The sequence below is a fragment of the Trichechus manatus genome, unplaced genomic scaffold (assembly GCF_000243295.1).
Source record: "Trichechus manatus latirostris isolate Lorelei unplaced genomic scaffold, TriManLat1.0 scaffold00153, whole genome shotgun sequence".
In the NCBI taxonomy this organism is placed as follows: Eukaryota; Metazoa; Chordata; class Mammalia; order Sirenia; family Trichechidae; genus Trichechus; species Trichechus manatus.
In genome coordinates, this window is record NW_004444089.1 from 3,292,909 (window position 1) to 3,317,258 (window position 24,350).

The 24,350-nt window shown below is 41.4% G+C and overlaps 1 protein-coding gene across 1 annotated transcript in view; it reads left to right on the forward strand.

Moving 5' to 3' along the window:
• Positions 1-24,350, forward strand: part of FRY (FRY microtubule binding protein) — a 314,552-nt gene that overhangs the window by 123,086 nt on the left and 167,116 nt on the right. Inside the window, exons 11-14 of the mRNA XM_023740362.1 lie at positions 1,534-1,620; positions 10,175-10,346; positions 12,363-12,495; positions 16,917-17,024. Of these exons, the coding sequence (XP_023596130.1) occupies positions 1,534-1,620; positions 10,175-10,346; positions 12,363-12,495; positions 16,917-17,024 (500 nt within the window). The remainder of the gene's footprint in view (positions 1-1,533; positions 1,621-10,174; positions 10,347-12,362; positions 12,496-16,916; positions 17,025-24,350) is intronic.

Below are 24,350 nucleotides of genomic sequence, written 5' to 3' on the forward strand. Positions count from 1 at the left end.
CCGGTCCGTCCTTGGCCAGCTCTGTGACTGTCAGCCGGTCCGTCCTTGGCCAGCTCTGTGACTGTCAGCCGGTCCGTCCTTGGCCAGCTCTGTGATTGTAAGCAAGTCAGAAACATCTTCTTTCTCAGTAAAATGGGCATGAAAATATTCGGCAGCATACCTCACAGTGTTGTGCAGGTGAAGTGACATCATATGTGTGAAAATACTGCTGAAGTATATAAAGATGTAGGATTCAGTTATTACTTACCCATTGCTGTCGAGTCAATTCCTACCAGAGCAACCTTATAGGACAGAGTAGAGTTGCCCCATAGGGTTTCCAAGGCTGTAATCTTTATGGAAGTAGATTGCCACATCCTTCTCCCATGGACCAGCTGGTAGATTTGAACTGCTGACCTTTCTTTTAGCTCCAAGTGCTTAACCACTGAGCCACCAAGGCGTTTTAATTATTACTTGGTAGACTATTTAATATGTGATATCTCTTTGTGTGTTTGGTACAATGAAATGCTTCTGTAGTATACACACTTAGGGAAAGACATTTCTTGCTTTGCAGGCAGATGACTTGCTGTAACTGTCCCAAGTAGAGTTAACACCTGGCTGAGAATGTGCTCTGATTTTTCAGGTTTAATTAATTATAAAATGAACCTGTCATATCTTAGTAGCTGCTGTCTCTAATTATTAGAATCTGGCTTAAACGTTCTCATTTAGCAAACCTTAATATGCCTTATTTATTGATGATTCATCTCAGTAGCAGAATTGTTTGCAATAATCTGTGCCGAAGAATTTTTAATGTTAGAGAATAGAAAAAAATGGTCATTGTGCAGTGGTATTTTTAAAAATACGTTTTAAACCGAGTTGCAGCAAGTTACCAGCATTTAGGTGGCGCGATGGTTAAGTGGTCGGCTGCTTACCAAAAGGTTGGCTGTTCGAACCCACCACGCAGCAAGATTACAGACTAGAGAACCCCATGAGGCAGTTTTACTCTGTCACGTGGGGTTGCCATGAGTCAGAATTGACGGACCGGCACACAGCAACAGCAACACAATACAAATCAGCAGAGTTTGGATTGTTTCTAAGCACAGACCCTCCAGGTTTTATTTACTTTTTGTTTTTCATTAACCATTCCCTGTTTTAGGAGCTAATTACACGTACAATGAAGACCAAACTCATTGCCATCAAGTCAATTCTGACTTATAGCAACCCTATAGGACAGAGTAGAACTGCCCCAAAGGTTTTCCAAGGAGCAGCTGGGGGATTTGAACTGTTGACCTTATGGTTAGCAGCCGAGCTCTTAACCACTGTACCACCAGGGCTCCATATAATGAAGGCATGTCTGCAAACCATATGAAAACAGAAATGGATCCACAGAAGGTTCCTATGGGTGCAATCCTCCTTTGGGAAGTCTCTGTGTTTCATAAAATGTAGAAGTACCTCTCCTTTCGTAGTTCGCCTGTTAGGTACACGTGATGAGAATAGCCATTTCATGCTGAATGTGTATTTTAACCCCTTTGTGTTATTTTCTTGTTTTCACTACAGGAGCGTTTAGATTTTGCAATGAAAGAAATCATTTTTGATTTTCTTTGCGTGGGAAAACCAGCAAAAGCCTTCAGTCTCAGTCCAGAGGTATGAGTCCTTCTATGTGCTTCTAACAGAGTGTCTGTTCACAGACCCACACCTTTCTTTGCTTTGAGACTTTGGAGCTTGGGGTGAGGAACGTCTTCTCTGAAACATCTGCTGTTTGTTTCTCTCCATGTTATTTGACTAAATAGTGGAGATGATGGAATTTCAGAAGTAACATTTTCAACAAACTGACTTAAAATGGTGAAAAGTTAATATGCTACCATTTTCTGTTCTTCTATAAGAGTAATTCTTGTCCAAAAAATTCATCCATCACTAGAGTCAGGATGTTTTCTTTCAAAAACACTTTTAACTATTTTTTTCTCTTCTTTTTTCGTTTTGGTGAAAGTATACACAGCCAAAGGTACACCATCTCAATAGTTTCTACATGTATAATTCAGTGACATTGGTTACATTCTTCAAGTTGTGCTTCTGTTCTCAGTATCCTCTTCCAAATTATCACACTACCGTCATCTTAAACTCATTGCCCCCTAGTGAATACTCTCCTCCTTAAAAAATCATCTATATGAGACCAAACAGCCAACAACTACCATATTTTTACACAAATAATGCAGACCTTCTACACTGACAGCAACATGTAAAAAAAATGGTCATAGCAGCACTTATGAGAATACCTCTCCGGGGGAGGATGCAATTGGCAAACATATATAGAAGGCACACTATTTGCATAAAAATATGGTACTTTAAAATAAAGATGAGAGTATAAGGGGGCAAGAAAACTACATTAATGAAAACAGAACAACCAGAATGGAAATATTGAGAATGTTCATGCATTGTGAAGACTGTAACCAGTGTTACTGAACAATTTGTGTAGAAGTTGTTGAATGGGAACCCAAGTTTGCTGGGTAAACCTCCAAAAACACAATAAAATATTGTTAAATGGTTAAAATAGTTGACACTTAAAAAAAAAAAAAAAAAAAAACTTACTGCCCCCAAGCTTCCCATCTAAACTTTCAAGTTGCCGTGATCAATTTGATCTCACATAGACAATTCTTTCAAAGAGCACATTGCTCAAGGCAGACAGTCTTTTTTAATTAAGCTAAACTATTTGGTTCAAAGAAGACTTTGGGGGTTAGTTTTGGTTTAATGTTTAAATATTATCTCAGGGCAGTAGCTTCTGGGTGCATCCAGTCTTGGTGGTTCCAGAAAGTCTCAGTTCCATTGAGAATTTAAAATTCTGTTGTATATTTTCCCCCTTTTGATCAGGATTCTTATAGTGTCTTTGATCAAAAAGTAATTATAACTATTTTGATGCAGATTAACAAGGTTTGTATTGGGAAGTGATGAAACAGAGAAGACTAAGTACAAGTAATAACAAAACTACTAAAATAGTGAAATTAAGTGAATAGTGTAAGCACATATGTGTCTGTGGTGGCATCCCAGCTTAAGGGGCAGACAAATCCTGGAAATGAGTATAGAATGTATAAATGTAATATGCATTATATACAGCATGCAGTGGTGTGGGCCTATGCAAATGAAAAGCATATTCAATTTTAAAATATTTTCACCAAAAAAAAAAAAAGAGGTTGAGAAGTTAGAGGGTTGATATGTTGTGGGGTTGTTAACCAATGTTATAAAACAACATGGGTACTTCTGTTTCATGAGAAACTATTTGTTCTGTAAGCTTTCACCTGAAGCACAATAAAAAAAATTTTTAAAAATTAAAAAAACTGTCAGATAACCGAAATATGCCTGCAAGCTGCCTCTTTGTGGCCCTTTCCGAATGGGATGTAGGAAGAAGACTGGACCAGAAGTCGGCAGAGCTGAACTTGTCACTTTTGCTAGCCATGTGACATTGACCTCTCTGAATTTCAGCTTTTTCACCAGTAAAATGGATAAAATATCTGCCTAGTTTATCTCACAAAATAATTGCAATATTAGAAATGGTACATTACAAATCTTTAACCAAAAAAAAAAAGAAAGAAATGAAATAAACTGTGCAGCATAAAAATAAAAAATGCAAAAGATTGTTCCTGTCATCCCTGTAAGGATCCCTGGTGACGCAGTGGTTAAGCCCTCGGCTGCTAACTGAAAGGTTGGTGGTTCAAACTCACCCAGCAGCTCTGCAGAAGAAAGACTTGACCATCTGCTCCCATAAAGATTACAGCCTAGGAAACCCTATGGGGCCGTTCTACTCTGTCATGAGGTGTCTCTGTGAGTCAGAACCTACTCGACGGCACCTAGCAACAACAGCTCATCTCACAAAATAATTGCAATGCTAGAAAGCGTACATTACAAACCCTTGAGCAAAAAATATGAAATACTTGTACAGCATTAAAAAAAAAAGATTGTTCATATTATCGCTATAGGAGCCCTGGTGGCACAGTGGTTAAGCACTCCACTGCTAACTGAGACGTTGGCGGTTCAAACCCACACGTGGCTCCGTGGGAGGAAGACCTGGCGATCAACTCCTGTAAAGATTGCAGCCTAGAAAACCCTATGGGGCAGTTCTGTCCTGTAGGGTCGCTGTGAGTCACAATCGACTCAGTAGCACCCAACAACAACAACAACGGCTCATCTCACAGAATAATTGTAATATTAGAAACAGTACATAGCAAACTCTTAGGCCAAAAATATGAAATAAATCGTACAGCATAAAAATTAAAAAAACACAAAACCAAGACCGTTCCTAGCATCACTGTGATATTGTCTGGCTCCTTTATTCTGTCAGGCAAGGAGGTTCAGAGCCCACAGGCTCAAAACAGGCAACTTGTTAGCAGCAGAACAGACACTGGTATCCTCGTGCTTCTTCCTATTACACCCTGCACACCCTTCTTTTGCACTAAGGTTGCCACGTGTCTAGAGACGTAACAGGAAGCCCAAACTTGGAAATTTCTGCCTCATGTTAAAGACGTCAGAGGCTCCTGGCATTACTGTAGCCACAGTGAGTGGACCAGTGGAACAAGGGCAAAGCCACTGCAGATGACCAAAGCCTTTGGCTAGAAGGAGACCCAGTGCCCAACTGTGTAAAGAGTTTTCCCTTGCTGGGAAGGTTCTCAAAATATTTTTCACTTCTCAGTAGTTATGGCTCTACTAGCTATAGCAATTGATTCTCAGAATAACCAGGTTATTTGTCTGAAAAGAATGTGTGGAGAGCCATTTCATTATCAGCATGCATAAAAATTATACTTGGCTTTTTTCCCAAACTCCTCACTCAATCAGTGATTCACTAGTTAACCTCTCTGTGTGGAGCAGTTGGAACTATGGTTTGAAAAACAGCAACTCAAAAGGTTCGATGAGAAGCTAAGGGGCAGTGGGTTTAAGTCAATGGTGGTAGAACAATTTTTAGAAGCAGGTGAGAATGGTTGTACAACTTGCAGAACATAATCAATGCCACTGAGTTGTACATGTAGAAATTGTTAAAAAGGTGTGTGACTGTGTATTTTCACCAATATTAAAAAAAAAAAAATTGAACTTCCAAAAATTGGAGGAGATATTCCAGTATTTCTGCCAAGAATAGGGGAGATATTTGGGTATCTTCATCCACATCTCTTGATATTGTAGGGTTATAGAAGAATTTACTTATCAGTAGTTTGTGATACCCATAACCCTGCTCAAAAACAGACCAGGAATAAGAACAGTCTATGAAGCAGATCCCATACGCTTGATCAGTGTGTATCAGATGTGGGTGTAGTTTCTCAGGAGGTAAATCTAGTTTGGGTCTTAAATAATATTTAGCAAGTGGCTTGTGGCACAAGGCCCAGAAGCCTAAAGGGTTATCTTACTGCAAAGTCTGTACTGTGACATTTCCGAGGCCAACTCTTCAGACAAAGATTGGACTGGACTGTGGGACATAAAATGATACCTGTGAGGAGTGTGCGTCTTAGCTCAAGTAGACACATGAGACTAAACGGGTAGCTCCTGCCCAGAGGCAAGATGAGAAGGCAGAGAGGGTGAGGAGCTAGTTGAATGGACACGGGAAATCCGGGGTGGAAAGAAGGAGTGTGCTGTCCCAGTACAGGGAGAGCAGCGAGGGTCACCTAACAATGTATGCATAAATTTTTGTAAAAGAGACTAACTTGAAATGTAAACTTTCACTTAAACTACAACAATAAACAAACAAATAAAGACTAAAAATTAATTTAAAAAACAAAGTCTGTACTGTGCCACCACTCACCACTTAGGAGACTTCAGATAATCATCTTGTTTTAGTTCAGACCTAGAAGATTTCCATCCTCATCATCATAAGAACTTGCCCTTCTGTGAGAAGAGTTTCTACATCTTCCATTTCTCTCGTTTTTGCCTTGACCTAGAATGCCATAGAGCTGGAGGTCCTAGCCAGTGCAATAACGCAAGAAATAGAAAGAAAATACACACAGATTGGAAAGGAAGAAATAAAACTGTCTTTATTTCCAGATGACATGATTGTCTTAGTTTAAAATCCCCAAGAAGCCACATAAAACCTGTAAGAACCAATAAACGATTTTAGGAAGTTTGCAGGATACAAAATAAGTATATAAAATCACTGCATTTCTGTATTCTAATAATGAACAGTTGGAAATTGAAATTAAAAAACATGACCATTTGCAATAATCATGGAAAACATGAAAGGCTTAGTGATAAAGCTAACAAAAGATGTGTAAGATTTGTATACTGACAACTACAAAGCATTGATGAGAGAAATCAAAGAAAACCCAAGTAAGTGGAGAGAAAGACTGAGTTTGTGGATTAGAAGACTTGATATTTTTAAGAGGTCAGTTCTCCCCAGATTAATTTATGTAGATTAAATATGATATTGGTGTGGTCAAGTCAATCCTGACTCACAGTGACCACGTGTGACACAGTAGAACTGCCCCATAGGATTTCCTAGGCTGTCATCTTTACAGGAGCAGATCACCAGGCCTTTCTCTGGCAGAGCCGATAGGGGGGTTCAAACTGCCAACCTTTCAGTTAGTCCAAGCACTTAACTATTGAGACACCAGGACTCCCTAGACTAAATATAATCCCAATCAAAACTGCTGTATGTTTTCTATAGAAATAAATCAACTGACTGTAAAGTTTATATTGAAAATCAAAGAAACTAGAATAGCCAACACAGTTTTGAAAAAGAAGAATGAAGTTGGAGGACTAGCCCAACCTGATTCCAAGACTTACGATAAAGCCACAGTAATCACGGCAGTGTGGCACTGGCAGAAGGACAAACGTACCAACCAACAGAGCAGAATAAAGAATCCAGAAATAGTTCTGCACATTTCCAGTCAATCGAGTTTCAACAACGGTGCAAAGTTAATTCAGTGGAGAAAGGATAGTCTTTCCAATAAATGGCACGGAGCAACTGGACATCCACTTGCAGGATAATAAACCTTGACACATAATCCACACTATATACACAAATTGACTCAAAATAAATCATAAACCTAAATGTATAATCTGACACTATTAATCTAGAAGACATAAGAGAAAGTCTTTCTGGCCTTGGAGGGAGCAAAGATTTAAGTAGGACTCAAAAAGCACAAATCAATAAAGAAAAACTGATAAATTGGGCATCAATGAAATTAAAAAGTCTGATCTTCAAAAGACACTGTTAAGAAAGTGAAGAGCCACGGACTGGGACAAAATATTTGCAAAACACATATCTGATCCAGTACATCTATCCAGAATACATAAAGAACTCTCAAAACCCAAGAAAATAAATAACCCAATTTTTTAAATGGGAAAAATGAACAGCCTCTTCACCAAAGAAGAGACACAAATGGCCAACACACGCATGAGAAGATGCTCAGTGTCGTTCGTCATCAGGGAAATGGATGCTGTAACCACAGTGAAGTGTGCCTTGGAGGTCCGGGAGCACCAGGGACTTCATGCTCTGCTGCTAAGATGCAAAAAGGCACAGTCCCTTTGCTTAAGCAAATTGTGATTCATTCATACCATGGACTACTATTCAGCAATAAAAAGGACCAAACTGCTGATACATACGAACAGCTCAAAAGCACTGTGCCACGTGTGAGAAGCAAGACACAAACGGCTGGGTACTGTTTGATTCCATGTATATGACATTCTGGAGAAGGCAAAACTATAAGGACAGAAATTAGACACGCATTTGCCAGGGCCTGGAGCTGGAGAAGAGGCCTGACTACAAAGAGGCCTAAGAAGGAACTTTTTGGGAAGGTGGAAATTGTTTGTACCTTGATTGCTATGGCGGTGACATGCCTGTATATGTCTGTCAAAACTCAGAACTAGACAAAGGAGTGAATTTTACTGCATGTAAATTATATTTCAATTAAAAAAATAATAAAGTGGAGACACCAATAAGACTCTGGCTTGCAATATATACCATATTTTTTTGCAAGTAACGTGACCATGTAAATATTGTGCCTACACATATAACACGTGGCATAGCTCACTTACAAAAATAGTGGGAAGGAGGTTGCGTTGTTGGCAAAAAAAGTGTGATGCATGCATTATTTGCATAAAAATATGGTATATTTACCAGAAAAGTCCAAGAACTGTCTTTACTCTTCGCTGTAACCCTGCATGATTGATAGATACTATTATCCCCATTTTACAGAGAAAGAAGCTGAAACTTAGAAAAATTATTTCTCAAGGCCAGGCAAATAGATAATAAAGGGTGAATTATGAGACAGAACTGTACATAATGCAAAAAAAAGTTATTTTTGAAACGAAGTTCAAAATGTTTGTCCCAAAGTGTCTCACCTTACTTCTGCCCTTTGTGTTGTCCAGAAGAGAAGGAAAACTTAGAGAACTGGCAAGGATGATTCATCATTGGATAATCCACTTGCAAATAATTGAGGCTTGACCATATACATCAGCCCATGGTTAGTGTATCGGTGCTGCAAATCCTAAACTGAACATCATATTTCCTCACGTAAGACACTGCCATGTTTTAAGAGAGAGATACCAAAAACCAAACCAAACCCATTGCCTCTGAATCGATTCCGACTCATCGTGGCCCTGTGGGGCAGAGTAGAACTGCCCCATAGGGTTTTCAAGGAGTGGCTGATGGATTCAAACCGCTGACCTCTTGGTTAGCAGCCGAGCTCTTAACCACTGCGCCACCAGGGCTGCGGAAAGATACATAAGTCCTGGAAATCAGTTCATGAGAGAACTACTAAAATAACCGAGGGAGTAAAGGGACTTTGATATGCAGATCAGTTTTTAAAAGCTGACACTCTTTCATTCTAGAAAGTGGAAAAGGAAAGAGTATCATAGAAGGCCGTGCAATTGTAAAGTACACATTGGACTGGGTATAAATGAGTCTGAGAAATGTTCATCAGATCCTGGTTGAAATACCATAACTCCTTGAAGCTTGAATAAATAGTTTTAAAATGAATAGAAGTCAGTGTTATTTCACATTACAAAATATAATAGTACTCCATGGTATAAGAGGACTCGGGATACAGGTGATTCAGCCAAAACTGACTTGGATGCATAGCTTCCCACTTACTTGTTGTGTGACCTCAGTTTCTCCTGAGAAATGGGACTAATCATGCCTTCTGCTAGTAACTATTTTAAGGATTAGAGTTAATGAGCAATTCCGGATCCATTTGAGGGGCTCAGTGAATGGTAACTGTGTTTGTCATTGTTAGTATTAGAACTACCATTATCTTCTGCTATAAGTGGTTGTCTACTTTGGGAACTTACTACTTCATAAGATTTGAAAATAGCAATGAGTGTGAAGGTGTTCCACATGGGTGTTTAAGGAAGTAGAGATGTTTTGCTGCCTGCTGACCTTTTAAGATCAGCACTTCAGAGGGCCACTATCTTGCCGAGTCATCCCTCAGAGCCAATGTTGTGCTTTACCTCAGCCTGAGAAAGAGAAGCATCTGGTCCAGAATGCCATTTCTTCCCACCCGGCCATGCGTTCCCATCAGTAACGAGTTCTGTGGCAATGAGTTTTTGAAACGCATTTCCAAACGTGCTGGCCTGTGTGGCTCAAAGACAACACCTGCAATTAGGAGCAGTGATTTTTCGTTTTGTGGTTCATGTCTGGAAACCCTGTTTGTCTTCAGTCTTTGGAATTAATACTTCTGGAAGACCTGGAGCCTTTGGTTTACCTGAGTTTACCTGAGTTTCAGCTGCTCCAGAGGATAACCACCTATATTCCAAGGAGCCCTGGTGGCGCAACAGTTAAACACTCAGCTGCCAACCAAAAGATGGGCGGTTCAAACCCACCCGGTGGCTCTGTGGGAGAAAGATCAGATCTGGTGATCAGCTCCTGTAAAGACTATGGGGCAGTTGTACTCTGTCACGTGGGGTCACGATAGTCTGAATCGACTCGACGGCGCCCAACAACAAGAACTTGGAGGCACACCCAGGATCTCCTGAGCAAACTATGACAACTGTCACAAACATACCCTCCAGATTTGGTGAAAGTCTTCCCAATTGTCTTCTTGTGATGCAGCAACAGACAGTGACAGAAACTTAGTTTTATCTTCGTAGGCTTGCCTACACCCTTGTGCCTTTTAGATTACTTGTCTAGTCCTAATCTAGACAGCAAGCCAAGCTTCTCTAAAAAACTGAAGTGTTAATTCCACTAAATAATTGACCCTTTGTGTCATGAACGTCTTGTCTCTTACAGAGAATGAACATTGGTTTGAGGGCATTCTTGGTCATAGCTGACAGCTTGCAGCAGAAAGATGGCGAACCTCCCATGCCAGTGACAGGCGCTGTTCTTCCTTCAGGAAACACGTTGAGAGTGAAGAAAACATACTTGAGTAAAACTCTAACGGAAGAGGAAGCTAAAATGATAGGTGGGTGCCTTGGATTCTTAGTGCTGCTGTAACAGAAATACCACAAGGGGGTGGCTTTAACAAACAAATAATTATTTTCTCACAGTTGAGGAGGCTAGGAGTCGGAATTCAGAGTGCCAGCTCCAGGGGAAGGCTTTCTCTCTGTGTGGGCTCTAGGAGAAGGTCCTTGTCTCTTTTCAGCTTCTGTTCCTCCGTTCCTTGGCGACTTTCATGCGGCGTGTCTCTTCCCCTCCGTTTGTGCTTCCTTCTCTCTGCCTAATCTGCTCTTTTTAGATCTCACGTGTGATTGGTTTAAAACACTCCCAAATGGGATTACATAGCATAATACATACTGGGGGTGGGGGGGACACAATTCAACCCATAACGGTGAGTTTCAAAGATGTGTTAGAGCTGGCCTTTCTTAAGCCTTTAAAATACAAGAAGATACTTAGCCTTAGTAGAGTCACGTTTTAAAAAACCTTTATAAAAGTTGCTTTTCAGAGATTCTGACGTTAATTCCTTTGATTGATTCATGCTGTGTTTTGTTTAACTGCCCTTTAAACTCTTTGAACTTCTTGGTAAACATTTTGCCATTTAAATGTTAGGTTTTTATCTATGATGTTTTCAAATCTCTATTATTGATTATCTGCATTTTACAGGAAATTTCTAAGACATCTGTGTGCTTTGGTTGATTATCCTGTTCATAAAACAAACCTGTACCTATATATATTCGTTCATTCACTGGCTCAGTTTTGTACTTTGTTTCTTTCTTTTTCTTCAGTATAATTGGTCTAATTTATGTTTTAAACACCCTAAGTCCCACAGCAAAGCAGGTTATATTCTGAATTTAGTCTACATGAGATTTTTCTCATTTTAATCTAGCTAGGGTTGCTATGAGTCAGACTCAACAGCAATGGGTTTGGTTTTTTTGAATCTTATAAAGAGATGATTTTTTTTTTTTTTTTGCATTTGTTTATTTCTTACTAGGTACTAAAATTTAGGAACCAACTATAAACTTTGTTAAGATAGTTTCTGGATTCCAAAGATATGAAAGAAACACATGAGGAAATATTTTTACTTTAAAATATTTAACTATGCAATGATTCAATGAGTTGAAGATTTAATGCAAGAGAAACAATCATTATCAATTATCTTATTAAAGTATAAATTTTAAATACAAAACTACATACTTATCATTGCATGATCTATATAGATAAAATACATATACACATACAACATATGTACACTATTCATATTTGTAAGAAGCCCTGGTAGCACAATGGCCAAGCACTCGGCTGCTAACCAAAAGGGCGGCAGTTCGAACCTACCCAACAGCTTCACAAGAGACAGACCTGGCAGTCAACTTCCATAAAGATTACAGCCAAGGAAATCCTGTGAGGCAGTTCTACACTGTCACATGGGGTCACTATGAGTTGGAATTGACTCAACAGCACCCAACAACAACATTGATATTTGTTTTCTACTGAAGGACGTTGATCCTATATTTAATGACAGTAGTAAAAATAATATAGCTAAAATACATGTTCCTTCATTTTAAAATTTCTGATGTGGTCATTTTTATTTAATTCACTAAAAAATATTCCACACATCTATTTCAAAGGATAATATGAAGTTATTGAAATCCTAACCCAAAATGAGAATCATCCTGTATTCACATTTATGTGAGTAATGATGGTGAATTTTCTTAGGTTAACGAGGAACATAAAAAAACAAAAGTAAAACTCTCAGCTTCCTTCTTCATTTTAACTCTTCTGGAAAGATATTGTCCTTTGAAGTATTTGAATTCCAGTTCTCTGAATTTACATGAATATTTATTGAACGCCCGCTAAGTACAGGCACTGTGCCAATAACCATACAGACAGATATTGAATCACATTCTGTCTCTCAACTCAAGGAAATCATTGACCCATAGAAAGTCTTCAGTAAAAAAGAAAATGTTATAGAGAATAAATAAAAAGAGGATAGCATTGTTTGATAGATTTAGTCAATGGCGTAATAATAATGCATGTTTTTCAGGCATGTCATTGTATTACTCTCAAGTACGAAAAGCTGTGGACAACATTTTAAGGCACCTTGATAAAGAAGTAGGAAGGTGTATGATGCTAACCAACGTCCAAATGTTGAACAAAGAACCTGAAGACATGATCACGTGAGTACCAATGACGACTAAGATTTCAACGAAGGATTAACCAAAAGACACCAGTGGAGATTCTTCTAATTTGCTCTTCCTATTCATTCTCTGAGGAGTCCTGGTGGTACAACCATTAAGTGCTCCGCTGCTAACCACAAGGTTGGTGGTTTGAACCCACCCAGAGGCTACTTGGGAGAAAGATCTGGTGATCTGCTTCCATGAAGATTGTGTTGTTTTTGCTGGGTGCCATTGAGTCAATTCCAACTCATAGCAACCCTGTAGAACAGAGTAGAGCTGCCCCTTAGAGTTTCATAGGCTGTAATCTTTACAGGAGCAGATTGCCACGTCTTTTCTCCCACAGAGCTGCTGGTGGGTTCAAACCAAAAACCTTTCAGTTAGCAGCCAAGTACTTGATCTTTGCCCCACCAGGGCTCCTTTCATGAAGATTACAGCCTAGGAAACCCTATGGGCCAGTCCCACTCTGTCCTATAAGGTCGGTATGAGTTGGAATTGACTTGACAGCACACAACAACAACATTTATTCTGTATTTTGTTCTCTTTTTCTTGGAATCAATGTTCTACGGGATGTAAGAGAAGATAAATATTTGACGGTATTTTACTAACTATAAAAATTAGCTCAAATCCAAGATTGATCTATTTTGGTTCTCTCAAGTATCAGGAAGTCAGTAAAATAGAATATGGGCCCAAAGACTCATTTACTGGTCCACCTTTTTTCAGAACTGATATTTTATTGCCAAGTTCTATTACCACCCGTGTGATATAGTGACATCACCGTTTTTAATCATTCCATCTTTATAAATCTCAAGTTCACTTGTTCTCAGTGAAGCTTCCTGAACTGTGATAGTTAGCCTGCCTAATACTTTCCGTGCAACTGAAAGCATATGTAGCTTTGAATGTAGAAATCAAATGTCCATAGCCAACATCTAATAAGGAATTACAGCTCTGCAGAAAAAACATGTATTTGCTCGATTTTATCAATTATAGCAGGAACCAGGATTGGGTTACAGTTCTACATTTTAAGAAAATCTAGGCTTTATTGCTGGGCAGTAGCATAAATTTCCAAAAATATTCTTACGATGTGTTATTTCATTTGTATTTTAAACAATACCTTAAACTTTTTCAAAGACCCTTTTGACTTTTTCCTACTTAACCATCTTAAGACCCCAAATAGAGCTAAGAATATTTCTTTCTTTTTTCTTTTTTATAATTTATTTTATTTTGTTGTTGTTGAGAATATGCACAGCAGATACACCAATTCAAGTTTCTACATGTACAAGTCAGTGACATTGATTACATTCTTCAAGTGGTACAACCATTCTCACCTTCCTTTTCTGAGTTGTTCCTCCCCCAGCAACATAAATTAGTTGCCCCTGAGGTTCCTGTCTAACCTTTCCAGTCACTGTTGTCAATTTGATACCGCATAAAACCAAAACCAAACCTGCTGCCGTCAAGTCGATGCCGACTCATAGCGACCCTATAGGACAGAGTAGAACTGCCCCATAGGGTTTCCAAGGAGCGGCTGGTAGATTTGAACTGCCAACCTTTTGGTTAGCATCTGAGCTCTTAACCACTGTGCCACCAGGGCTCCTTCATACACCATAGATAGTTCTTAAGAGAAGAGAATGCTCAAGGCAGACATTCTTTACTAGTTAAGCTAAACTATTGTTTAGTTTTAAGAAGATTTAAGGGGATATTTTTGGTTTAAGGTTTAAAGATTATCTTAGGGCAATAGTTTCGGGGTTCATCCAGCCTCCGTAACTCCAGAAACGCTAATTCCATGAGAATTTGAGATTCTGTTCTGCATTTTCCCCCTTTTGCTCAAGATTCTTCTATAGAATCTTTGATCAAAATGTTCAGTAATGGTCAACAGTAACTTGAAAGATTAGATGGGAACCTTTGGAGGGGGACAGTGAGTTTATGTTAATGGGGGAGGAACAAAACGTTGAATAATGGTAGCTGGGCACCATCCAGTTCTTCTGGTCTCATGACAAAGGAGGCAGCTGTTCCTGGAGGCAGTTAGCCACACACTGCATTTCTTCTTCCTATGAGCTAGGAATATTTCTTAGGCTACGCTTTAAGGCAGTTTCCTGAGTGGAAAATTACTAGTGCTACATTTCTAAAAAACAAGGAGAAATGTTGGGCAGTCCTGTGAGCATTCAGGAGAACAGGGTGGAGGCCAACGTCATACTAACAGAAACAGTCATTTAAGTTGATATCTGAGGTTGGCCCCTCCCTTTCCCAGGCCCGGCTTAGAACATGAACTTGAGCACTGAGTATCCTCTGTTGCTCTATCTCCATTTCTCATCCCTTTTGTGGTTCAAGCAGAAAAATAAAAAATAACAGTTTTAACATCTGTTAATAAGTTTTCTTAATTACATTCATTTAGTGGTTCTCATGCTTTCCATGAAAACCCAGAGAGCAAAGATGGCAGTATCAAAGCAAATCAAGCACCAGTGAGTCTCTCAGCTCAGCTTGCTTTCTGAGCCTGGAAGTCTGCAGGGTTTGCCTTACACTGGAGGCCAGGCAGGGTCCTCTGTTTTCCGTCAGATAGGTGAATAATCCCAGCTGCTTACCACATCTGGCGAGCAAGCTTGGAGAAGCGCGTCAGCTCCTCACGGTGTGACCCTTGAGCAATCAGGGAGCTCCCTCAGCCAGCACTGTCTCTGCCCCGCTGCTGAGGAGGGCAGCTACAGACACCTTTCCTTTGCACCTGCACCCTCTTGGGACTGCTCATACACTTCATGCAGAAGGACCCTGGAAAAGGAGAGAAAATACTCTTAGGACTTTGCACAAAAGCATAGTTTTTGAGAAGTCGACACGACATACACGTGTTTTATTTTTCACTTAGACAGTTTTGTATTCCTTCTTGACAAGCTTGCAAAAGCACACTAGTTAGTAATGGCGCAGAGCAGAATTGCCATTTGATGTGATTTTTAGATTACAGACTGGGAGGCTTCTTCTCATTGCCTGCCTGTTCTAATCCCAGTTAACCGTTCCGAGAGTGAATCACTCCTGTGCTGCTTTGCGTTGTCATTCATTGTCCTGGCGTCCCAAGATTGCATTAATGTGGTTCCAGTTTTATAGGTATTGTCAGAAGAATAAATCATCAGAATTTAAATATGCTGTTACGTTTTGTCACTTAGGTTGTTTAAAAGACTTGATGGGTAGCTTAAGTCTTCCTTAAAGGTTATTGATAAAATAAGCAGTGAAAAATCAAATGGTTACCTATTTAAGCCAGAGATACACATAATTTATTATAAAATTTACATACTTTCTTCAGATTTTACAACAGAGTACAGAAGGCATTGTTGTTGTCGAGTCGATTCTGACTTATAGTTACCCTATAGGACAGAGTAGAACTGCCCCATAGGGTTTCCAAGGCTGTTGTCTTTACAACAGCAGACTGCCACATCTTTCTCCTGTGGAGTAGCTGGTAGGTTCGAACCAATCACCTTTCAGTTAGCAGCCGAGCACTTAATCAATGCAAGCTGCCAGGGCTCCTTCAAAAGGCGTTAATTACATTAGCCATTCATATTCTCAGGAGAGTAATTAGAAAGAGAAAAACAACCTCCATAGAAATCAGGACTGTTGGTGTCTTTTGGAAAATCAGAAATGGGGACACAACTAAACGCATTTCCGGATTTTTCTTGTCATTGTGTAAGGCTTATTTTGGAAGTACTTAATTTCTTGTAAATGGAGATGTGGGCTGTAGAGGAAGAAACAGAACTCGTCAGAGAGACAAGCTTCTGGAAGTCACACCTGTTAGAGGCACCGTTCCTTGTTATGCATTAAAATTCCGTTTTTAAATGCTGAATGTGGGAATGACTGCAGTATATTCCTCACATCCTGACACGTACAGGCATTCCTGTGAATCTGGTGTTTTAAACCCAGCCCACGGGGACAAACCCAAGGAACTCAGCTGAATGGCAAGGCATGTGGTAGATGTATACCTCTGTCTTACATGAAAATGTTCACAAGTTCTCTTAGCACTGGCCAAGCTATAGAGGGCAGAAACATTGGAGAGTAACATGGGGCTCTCAAAGAAGCCCAGGTGACACAAGTTACGTACTGGGCTGCTAACCCAAAGGTTGGTGGTTCGAACCCACCCAGAGCCTCCGTGGAAGATAGACCTGGCCATCTGCTCCCATAAAGATCACAGCCTGGAAAACCCTATGAGGCAGTTCTCCTCTGTCCCGTTGGGTTGCTATGAGTTGGAATCGACTCCACGGCACCAAGGACAGCAACAACCTGGTCCCGTCCACTGACTGTGATTCAGAAGACGTGGAGTCTTCTCTCTGTGCATGTATTTGATCTCTCTGTGTATATAGCTGCGTGTATATATGCATGTGTATGTATCTATATATATTTAATTTTCACAGCCTTGTGACCTAGGTTTAAACTTTGTTTTCCAATTCTAGGGGTGAGAGAAAGCCAAAAATTGATCTTTTCAGGACCTGTGTTGCTGCCATTCCTCGGCTGCTTCCTGACGGGATGTCAAAGCTTGAACTGATCGACTTGCTAGCTAGGTAGGTGAGGACTGTGGTGGGCATCACTGGATCAAAATTGATTTTAATTCTTTGTCATGTTACCTAAAAACCAGAACGATTATTAACAATTGACCAATGTTTACTGAATGAGACCTTATGCTAGGCACTATGCTTGGACAGGAAGGAATAAGGAAATATTTTTTTCATTTTTCACATGTTTGGGGGGTTTAAATTCCAATTTAAAATTTACATAAGCACCTGGTCCCCGGGTGGTGCAAACAGTTAATGTGCTCAGCGGCTAACCAAAAGCTTGGAGGTTTGAGTCCACCCTGAAGTGCCTCAGAAGAAAGACCTGGTGATCTACTTCCAGAAAGTCAGCCATTGAAAACCCTATGGAGCACAGTTCTGTTCTGACACACACAGGGGCGCTATGAGTCGGAGTTCACTCCATGGTGGCTGGTTTTACTCAGAGGTTAATCAAAGAGGAAAAAGCTTCAATAGGGAAAAGACAGTTATCAGTTCAGTTGAAGTAGAAGAAAAGTTCAGTTTACTCAGTGAAGCTCTAATTGGTGATTACGGCCTCTGAAATACTAAGTTTTTTAAAATTCTGTGCAGCATTCTGTTAAATTCACTAAGGCTGTTGACTCCGACTCACAGTGACCCCATTTGACAGAGTAGAACTGCCCCACAGGGTTTCCTAGGCTGTAATCTTTATGGGAGCAGATCACCAGGTCTTTCTCCCACAAAGCCACTGGCTAGATTCAAACCGCCACCTTTGGGTTATCAGCCAAGTGCTTAACGGCTGCGCCACCAGGGCTCCTTTCTCTAAGACTGTTTTGCTGAAATTCTGTGTCGCAGACTCTTATCTCTGGAATCACCTTGTCAGCCCAATCCAGTAATGCCTGACTCTGCAGACCACGATGCCAGGCATGCCGGGAGGGAATTCTGTTAGACGTGGGTGGAATGAGAATGCTATTTATAGTGGGGAGAGTTTGTTATTATGTGCATTCTTACAAAACCCAAAGCAATGGGTGCTATTTTTATTAGGGGAAAGAACAAGTAAATATTCTTGAGCGTTCACATCTTAAAGAGGTATCAAGAAAATGACTGGAGTTATATGGGAAGCCTGTGAAGAAGTAGTTGTCATGAGCTTGGAAGGAAGCCAGAGGCCGTTCTCCTCAGGAGGAGAGAGCTGGAGCACCCAGCCCGCATACTGGGTCCTATTAACCTATGAGGAAACGAGCCCCTCCAGATCGCCGCAGGAGGGTCCGAGGACAGATGTGAAACCATTAAGTAGCAACAAGTGTGGTTTTCAAGTCTTTGGTCACTTTATAGCCCCATAGTCCAAGAGCTTTGGGATTAAATTCACTCTTGAACAGTATATGGTCTGTTGAGAAAGATGTACAGCCCTTTATTTCAGTTTCACGGTCACATCCATGGTACGTTTTTACTGGGGAAAAACTTGGGTCTTCTTCATAACTGACAAAATAAGTAATGTTCACACAGGCTCCGCACCCCTTCTAGCTCAGCTCCCTGAGTAAGGAGTTTGATGGGTGTGTCCCTCCTAACTACCACATATACCCTTCCCAGCATTTCCCTAATGGCTAAATATGACGGACACTAACCACAGACTTACATTGCTGTTGTCGTCTTTATTAGGTGCCGTCAAGTCGATTCCGACTCATAGTGACCCCATGTACAGAGTAGAACTGCCCCATAGGGTTTCCTAGGCTGTAATCTTTACGAGGAGGAGCCCTGGTAGCACAATGGTTAAGCTCTCAACTGCTAAAAGGTTGATGATTCGAACCCACCCAGTGGCCCCACGGGAGAAAGACCTGGCGATCTGCTCCTGTAAAGATAACAGCCTAGGAAACCCTATGGGCAGTTCTGCTCTGTCACAACAGGTGGTTGAGTCAGAATTGACTCAATAGCACCTAACAACACAATAACAACAATCTGTATGAGAACAGATCACTGGGTCTTTCTCCCGTGGAGCCGCTGGGTGGGTTCCAACTGCTGACCTTTCACTTAGTAGTCAAGCGCTTAACCGTTGCACCACCAGGTCTCCCTCAAATGTACATTTGTATGTTTAAAATGACAGTGGGTGGAATGAAGCTGGCAGACTCCTTTCTTTAAGATACTAAATGTATGAGTTTATATGTATTGTTCAGCCAGCTGATAATGGGCAAGTGTGAGGACTCTTTCCACTCAGGCTCCGTGAAAGCTATGCAGGCCTTCCTTGCTCCATAAGATCCCATGAATGTACTTCCTTCCTGTCTGAGACACAGCCTGCCCTTCTTGGCCATCCAATCCCCCCGGGGGGTCTCCATATAGAACGGAAACCATCTTCTTTCCCCACAGTTGCCATCTTTGTTCTCCCATTCCCTTCCCAGATGTTTTCTACTCCAGCCCTTTACCAGAATAAGGATAATTTCTGCCAGCAGTCCTCAGGCTCCTGTGCTCGGCTGCTTCCTGAAGCACCATATATGCATCAAGGGTTTGCTGATCAATATTCAATTGCTGTTCAATTGAGATCCCCCTTTCTAAACTTTGGCTACTATACAAGCAACCATCCAAGGTACAACAATTGGTCTCCATTCACCTAGAGTAACAGAGGAAGAAGGAGAGTCAGGAATAGGAGGAGGAAATGGAATGCGTGTCTGGTTGCCTCCATGAACAACTGCCTCCTTTGCCATGAGACCAGAAGAACTGGATGGTGTCTGGCTACCATTACTGAATGTTTTGATCAAAAATTCTATAGAGGAGTCCTTATCAAAAGGGGGAAGAATGCAGAACAGGATTTCAAATTCTCCTGGAATCCAGCCTTTATGGAACCACTGGGGCTGGAAGAGTCCCTGGAACTATTTCCCTGAGATATTCTTTAAACCTTAAACCAAAACTATCCCCTGAAATCCTCTTTGAACCAAACAATAACTTATCTTAATTAGTAAAGTATGTCTACTTTGAGCATTGTCCTCTTTTAAAGAATTATCTACCTGGGATCAAATTGACAATGACAACTCAAAAGGTTGGATGGGAAGCTTAGGAGGCAGTGAATTTAAGATAATGGTGGTGGAAGAATGTGGAAAGGGATAATGAGAATGGTTGCACAACTTGAGAATGTCACCAATGTCACTGAATCATACCTATAGAAACTGTTGAAATGATGTGTCTTTGGCTGTGTATACTTTCACAGAAAAAAAACCTACTAAGCTGACATGATCTGAATCTGAAACGTACCTTCAGTCTTTTCCACTAACAGCCCTGTGTCTGACCTGACTCACCAGAAAAGTCGCTTTGTCCAAGTTCAGTTCTTCCCCTTTTTACGACGTGTCCTTACTTATTCAGCAACAACCTTGTACGAGCAGAGCACGCCTTTGTGACCACACCACGGAGTCACTCAAATCCATCCACACCAGGCTTCTACGGCTGTTTATACTGGCACCAGGGCCTGTGCAGAACACAGCAGCTTGTTTGCTCGCTGAGCTGAGCCATTACAGTCGTACCCCTGGGCCAGGTCGCCTTCTGCCAGCTGTCTGCAGAGGACAGCTGCAATTTACGTTGCCAATCTTGGTTTCTTTTGGTCACTGTGGAGGCCTTGAAGCACCCTCGATGGGTTTGTGTGTCACCATGTATACTGTGGGCTCGCTCTAGTCTCCTGGGAACCCCATCAGCTTCCTAGGTTACACCGTGGTCCCTCAGTAGTCAAACTTCTTCCCAAGCTGCTCTCTCCTAAAGCCCCCCCCCCGTTCTCTTTCAGATACTGCCACCACGGTCCTCTGTTGTGGGGCAGTTGGTATTGTCATTGTGATCCTTTACTTTGCAGTGAAGACCGCGTCCTTCATTTTGTGGTCTGGTTTCTCTGTGTGATGGTCCTGCTGTGGAACTGGAGGGGGTGGGGACTGCCCTCTGCTCACCTTCATTCCTTGGATTGTGGACAAGGAGATATTATAGGATTTACAAATATGCCAGCCAGCAGCACTCTGCTTTCTTGCTCTTCTTCTTGTTGTTGTTGTCAGCTGCTGTCAAGTCAGCCCTGACTCGTGGTGACCCCACGCACAACAAAATGAAACACTTCCCGGTCTTGCGCCATCCCCATGATTGGTTTTGGATTGGACCATTGTGATCCGTAGTGTTTTCATTGGCTGATTTTCAGAAGTAGACTGCCAGGCTTTCTTCCTGGTCCATCTTAGTCTGGAAGCTCCACTGAAACCTGTTCAACATCATGGCAACACACAAGTCCACTACCGGATGGGTGGTGGCTACACTTAAGGTTACATTAGCCAGGAATCGAACCCACGACTCTGCATGGAAGGTGGGAATTCCACCACTGAACCACCACTGCCCCCACCGCTGCTCACCGACAGACCCTTAACGCTCAACATGGCTGCGCATCCTTCTCGTTTCAGTCTGAGTCTTCTTTCTTTTTAAGTTAGTTGTTTGGTTTTTGTTTTTTTTTTTCCTGTTTCATGTTTTATAATATTCAATCTCATCTGTCGCACAAGATAATCTGTGAGTGTCTGGTTAAAATCTAGTCAGAGTGAAAATGGGGATGATACAGGTGGGAGCGGTGGCAAATGTCTGATAGGCAGGTCTCTGATCACACTCTTCTGTGAATAAACACAGGGAGGGACCCTCACCCCCTCACAGTTTCTTCATCATTCACCCCTCAACTACTGCTGCCTGGATATGCCTGGATGGATCTCAGTTCCATGGCTGATTCGGCCTTTATTTTCTACAAGCTTCCACTCTCATTATCAGCTAGGACTTCTAACCTCAAAGTCCCTTCTCCTACCTGTCGTATATGTCTCTTCATATTCCAGGAATATTGTTATCATTAGGTGCCGTCGAGTTGATTCCTACTCATAGCAACCCCATGTGACAGAGTAGAACTGCCCCATAGGGTTTCCTAGGCTGTACTCTTAACGGAAACAGATCACCAGGTCCTTCTCCCTCAGAGCCTCTGGGTGGGTTCGAACCACCAACCTTTTGGTTGGCAGCCAAGCACTTAACCATTGCACTACCAGGGCTCATTTTTAGGTTAGTAGTCAAGTGAAAACCATTTGGGCCACCTAGGACCTTCTTCAAGACCATAAAACCACAACCAGAGACTTCCGGGCAAAAATGGCGCTATAGTCAGAAGCACCACACAGTCCCTCCACAGCAAAGATCCAAAAAACTAAGTCAAACAGAGTCACACGTCAGTCCTGAAACCCTAGCATCAAAAGAACTCAGCCAAGCACCAAATGGAATAAGAAACTGACTGAGAACAGATAGCAAGGAGAGATACACACAGAGGTCCCCTATCAGCTAACGCAGCGCGGATCCACCATCTTGGACTCCTATCAGAGATCAGTGAACAGGGGGTACGAGAAAGCAGCTTCACAGAGCTTCCAACAGGAGACAGAACAACCAGTAACCAACAATATACACTTTCCCACCCCCCAGCCTTCTTCACCCCCACTCGGCCTCCTCTGCTTCCCACGGCCACAGTCTCTCGGCCGGGAAGCACCTGCTTCACCCAGTGTCACCTGGATTCCACCCACCCATACTGGCCGGCTCCCTGAGTGCCATTTGTTGGCTGCTGGTGTTGCTTTTTTCCACTTCATTAGATTTCTTCCTTACCTCTCACCACCTCCCCCTCCTTTCTCTCAAACACCTGGCTCCGTGGCCATCTTTGCTTCTTCCTGGGGGGCTGTGAGGTGCCCCTCGACTGTGGAACTGCTGCCGCACTGGTGGGACCCCCAGGGCTTTTTTGTTGTTGTTCGTTTGTTCTGATTTGTTTGTTTGATTGTTTTCTTTTTCTTTTCTCAGCTTGGGAGCCCCTTCTGGCCGGGCAGTGCCACATGACTTGGGAGATACTCCCTCACTCTGAGCAGATGCACAGTGACATCCCTGGGGGCATTTCTTTTTTCTTTTTTTGTTTGTTTGTTTTTTGGGGTTTTCTTGTTTCTTTGTTTTGTTTTCTTCTCTTTTTCCCTTTTTGTCTTCATTTCCAGTTTCTCAATTTATTCATTTTTTTCTTTTACCCCTTTCTTTTTTTTCATTTTTGTTTTTCTCCATTTTTTAGTCTCATCTCTCCACTCCAATAGCAGCTCCCTTAGCACTTTTTTTGTTTGTGTGTATGTTTTTGGCTCATGATCCTCCCTCCTCTCTCCTCTTTTCCCTACCCATCTTAGTGCCACACATCACAATCTCCCCCCTCCTTCCTGCCTACCTGCACTGTGTGCTGAACATCACACCCCCAAGCAACACAAGCACGGCCTACCAGAAACTACCCTGCACTGATTCCCGGCCCACCCTGTCTACCCTAGTATGTGCCAGAAACAACCCATCCCACCAACTCCCCTTCAGCTGGACCTGACCTGCTGTACCATACCTGAGTGACTAATCCTGCCCATTGGAGAAGGAGGTGAAAAGTATTGTGCCCACAGAGAGCAAACAACAAAGAATGCACATCCCACCTGTTCAGACGTAACCAAATAAAACAAAAAAGCAGGATTAAACAAACAAATCTACAATCAATAAATGAGGAAAATAACTACTGAGTGCCCCAAAGACAGCAGACAATATCAAAAGATATACAAAAACAGGACAGGATGGTATCAGTAGGTGTCCAAAATAAAACACCAGATGACTTTCCAGTAGAAGAAAAGGCTCTAGAACTACCTAATAGGGAATTCAAATCTCTAATATTCAGCATTATCCAAGAGTAGAAGCAAAAAGCAGACAAAAATGAGGAAAAAATAGACAAATTCATGGAAAAGGCAGACAAAGAAATGGAAGAATTCAAGAAAATAATACAGGAACAAAATGCTAAAATAAATTCATAACTAGAAATCATACAAAAACAGCAATTAGAAATCCAGAAGATAAACGACAAGATTTCAGAAATGGACAGTGTCATAGAAGGGATGAGGAAAATAGGTTTGAAACAATAGAAGACAGGATCAGCGAAATTGAAGACAAACACTTGGATACAACTCTGTTTCAGAAAAATCAGAGGAAAAAAAACGAAGAAACCCTGAGAATTATGTGGGATACAATCAAAAGTAAAAATCTTCGAGTAATTGGAGTTCCAGAACGGGGGAGAAAACAGAAAACACAAGAATTGCTAACAGAAAACTTCCCCAATATTATGAAAGATGAAAAGCTGACCATCCAAGAAGCTCAACAAACCCCATGTAGGATATACCCCAAAAGAAAATCACCAAGGCCTATCATAATCACACTCGCTAAAACCAAAGACAAAGAATCATGAGAGCAGCTCGAGAAAAACAAAAAGTCACATACAGAGGAGAAACAATAAGACTAAGCTCAGATTATTCGGCAGAAACCATGCAGGCAAGAAGGCAATGAGATGAC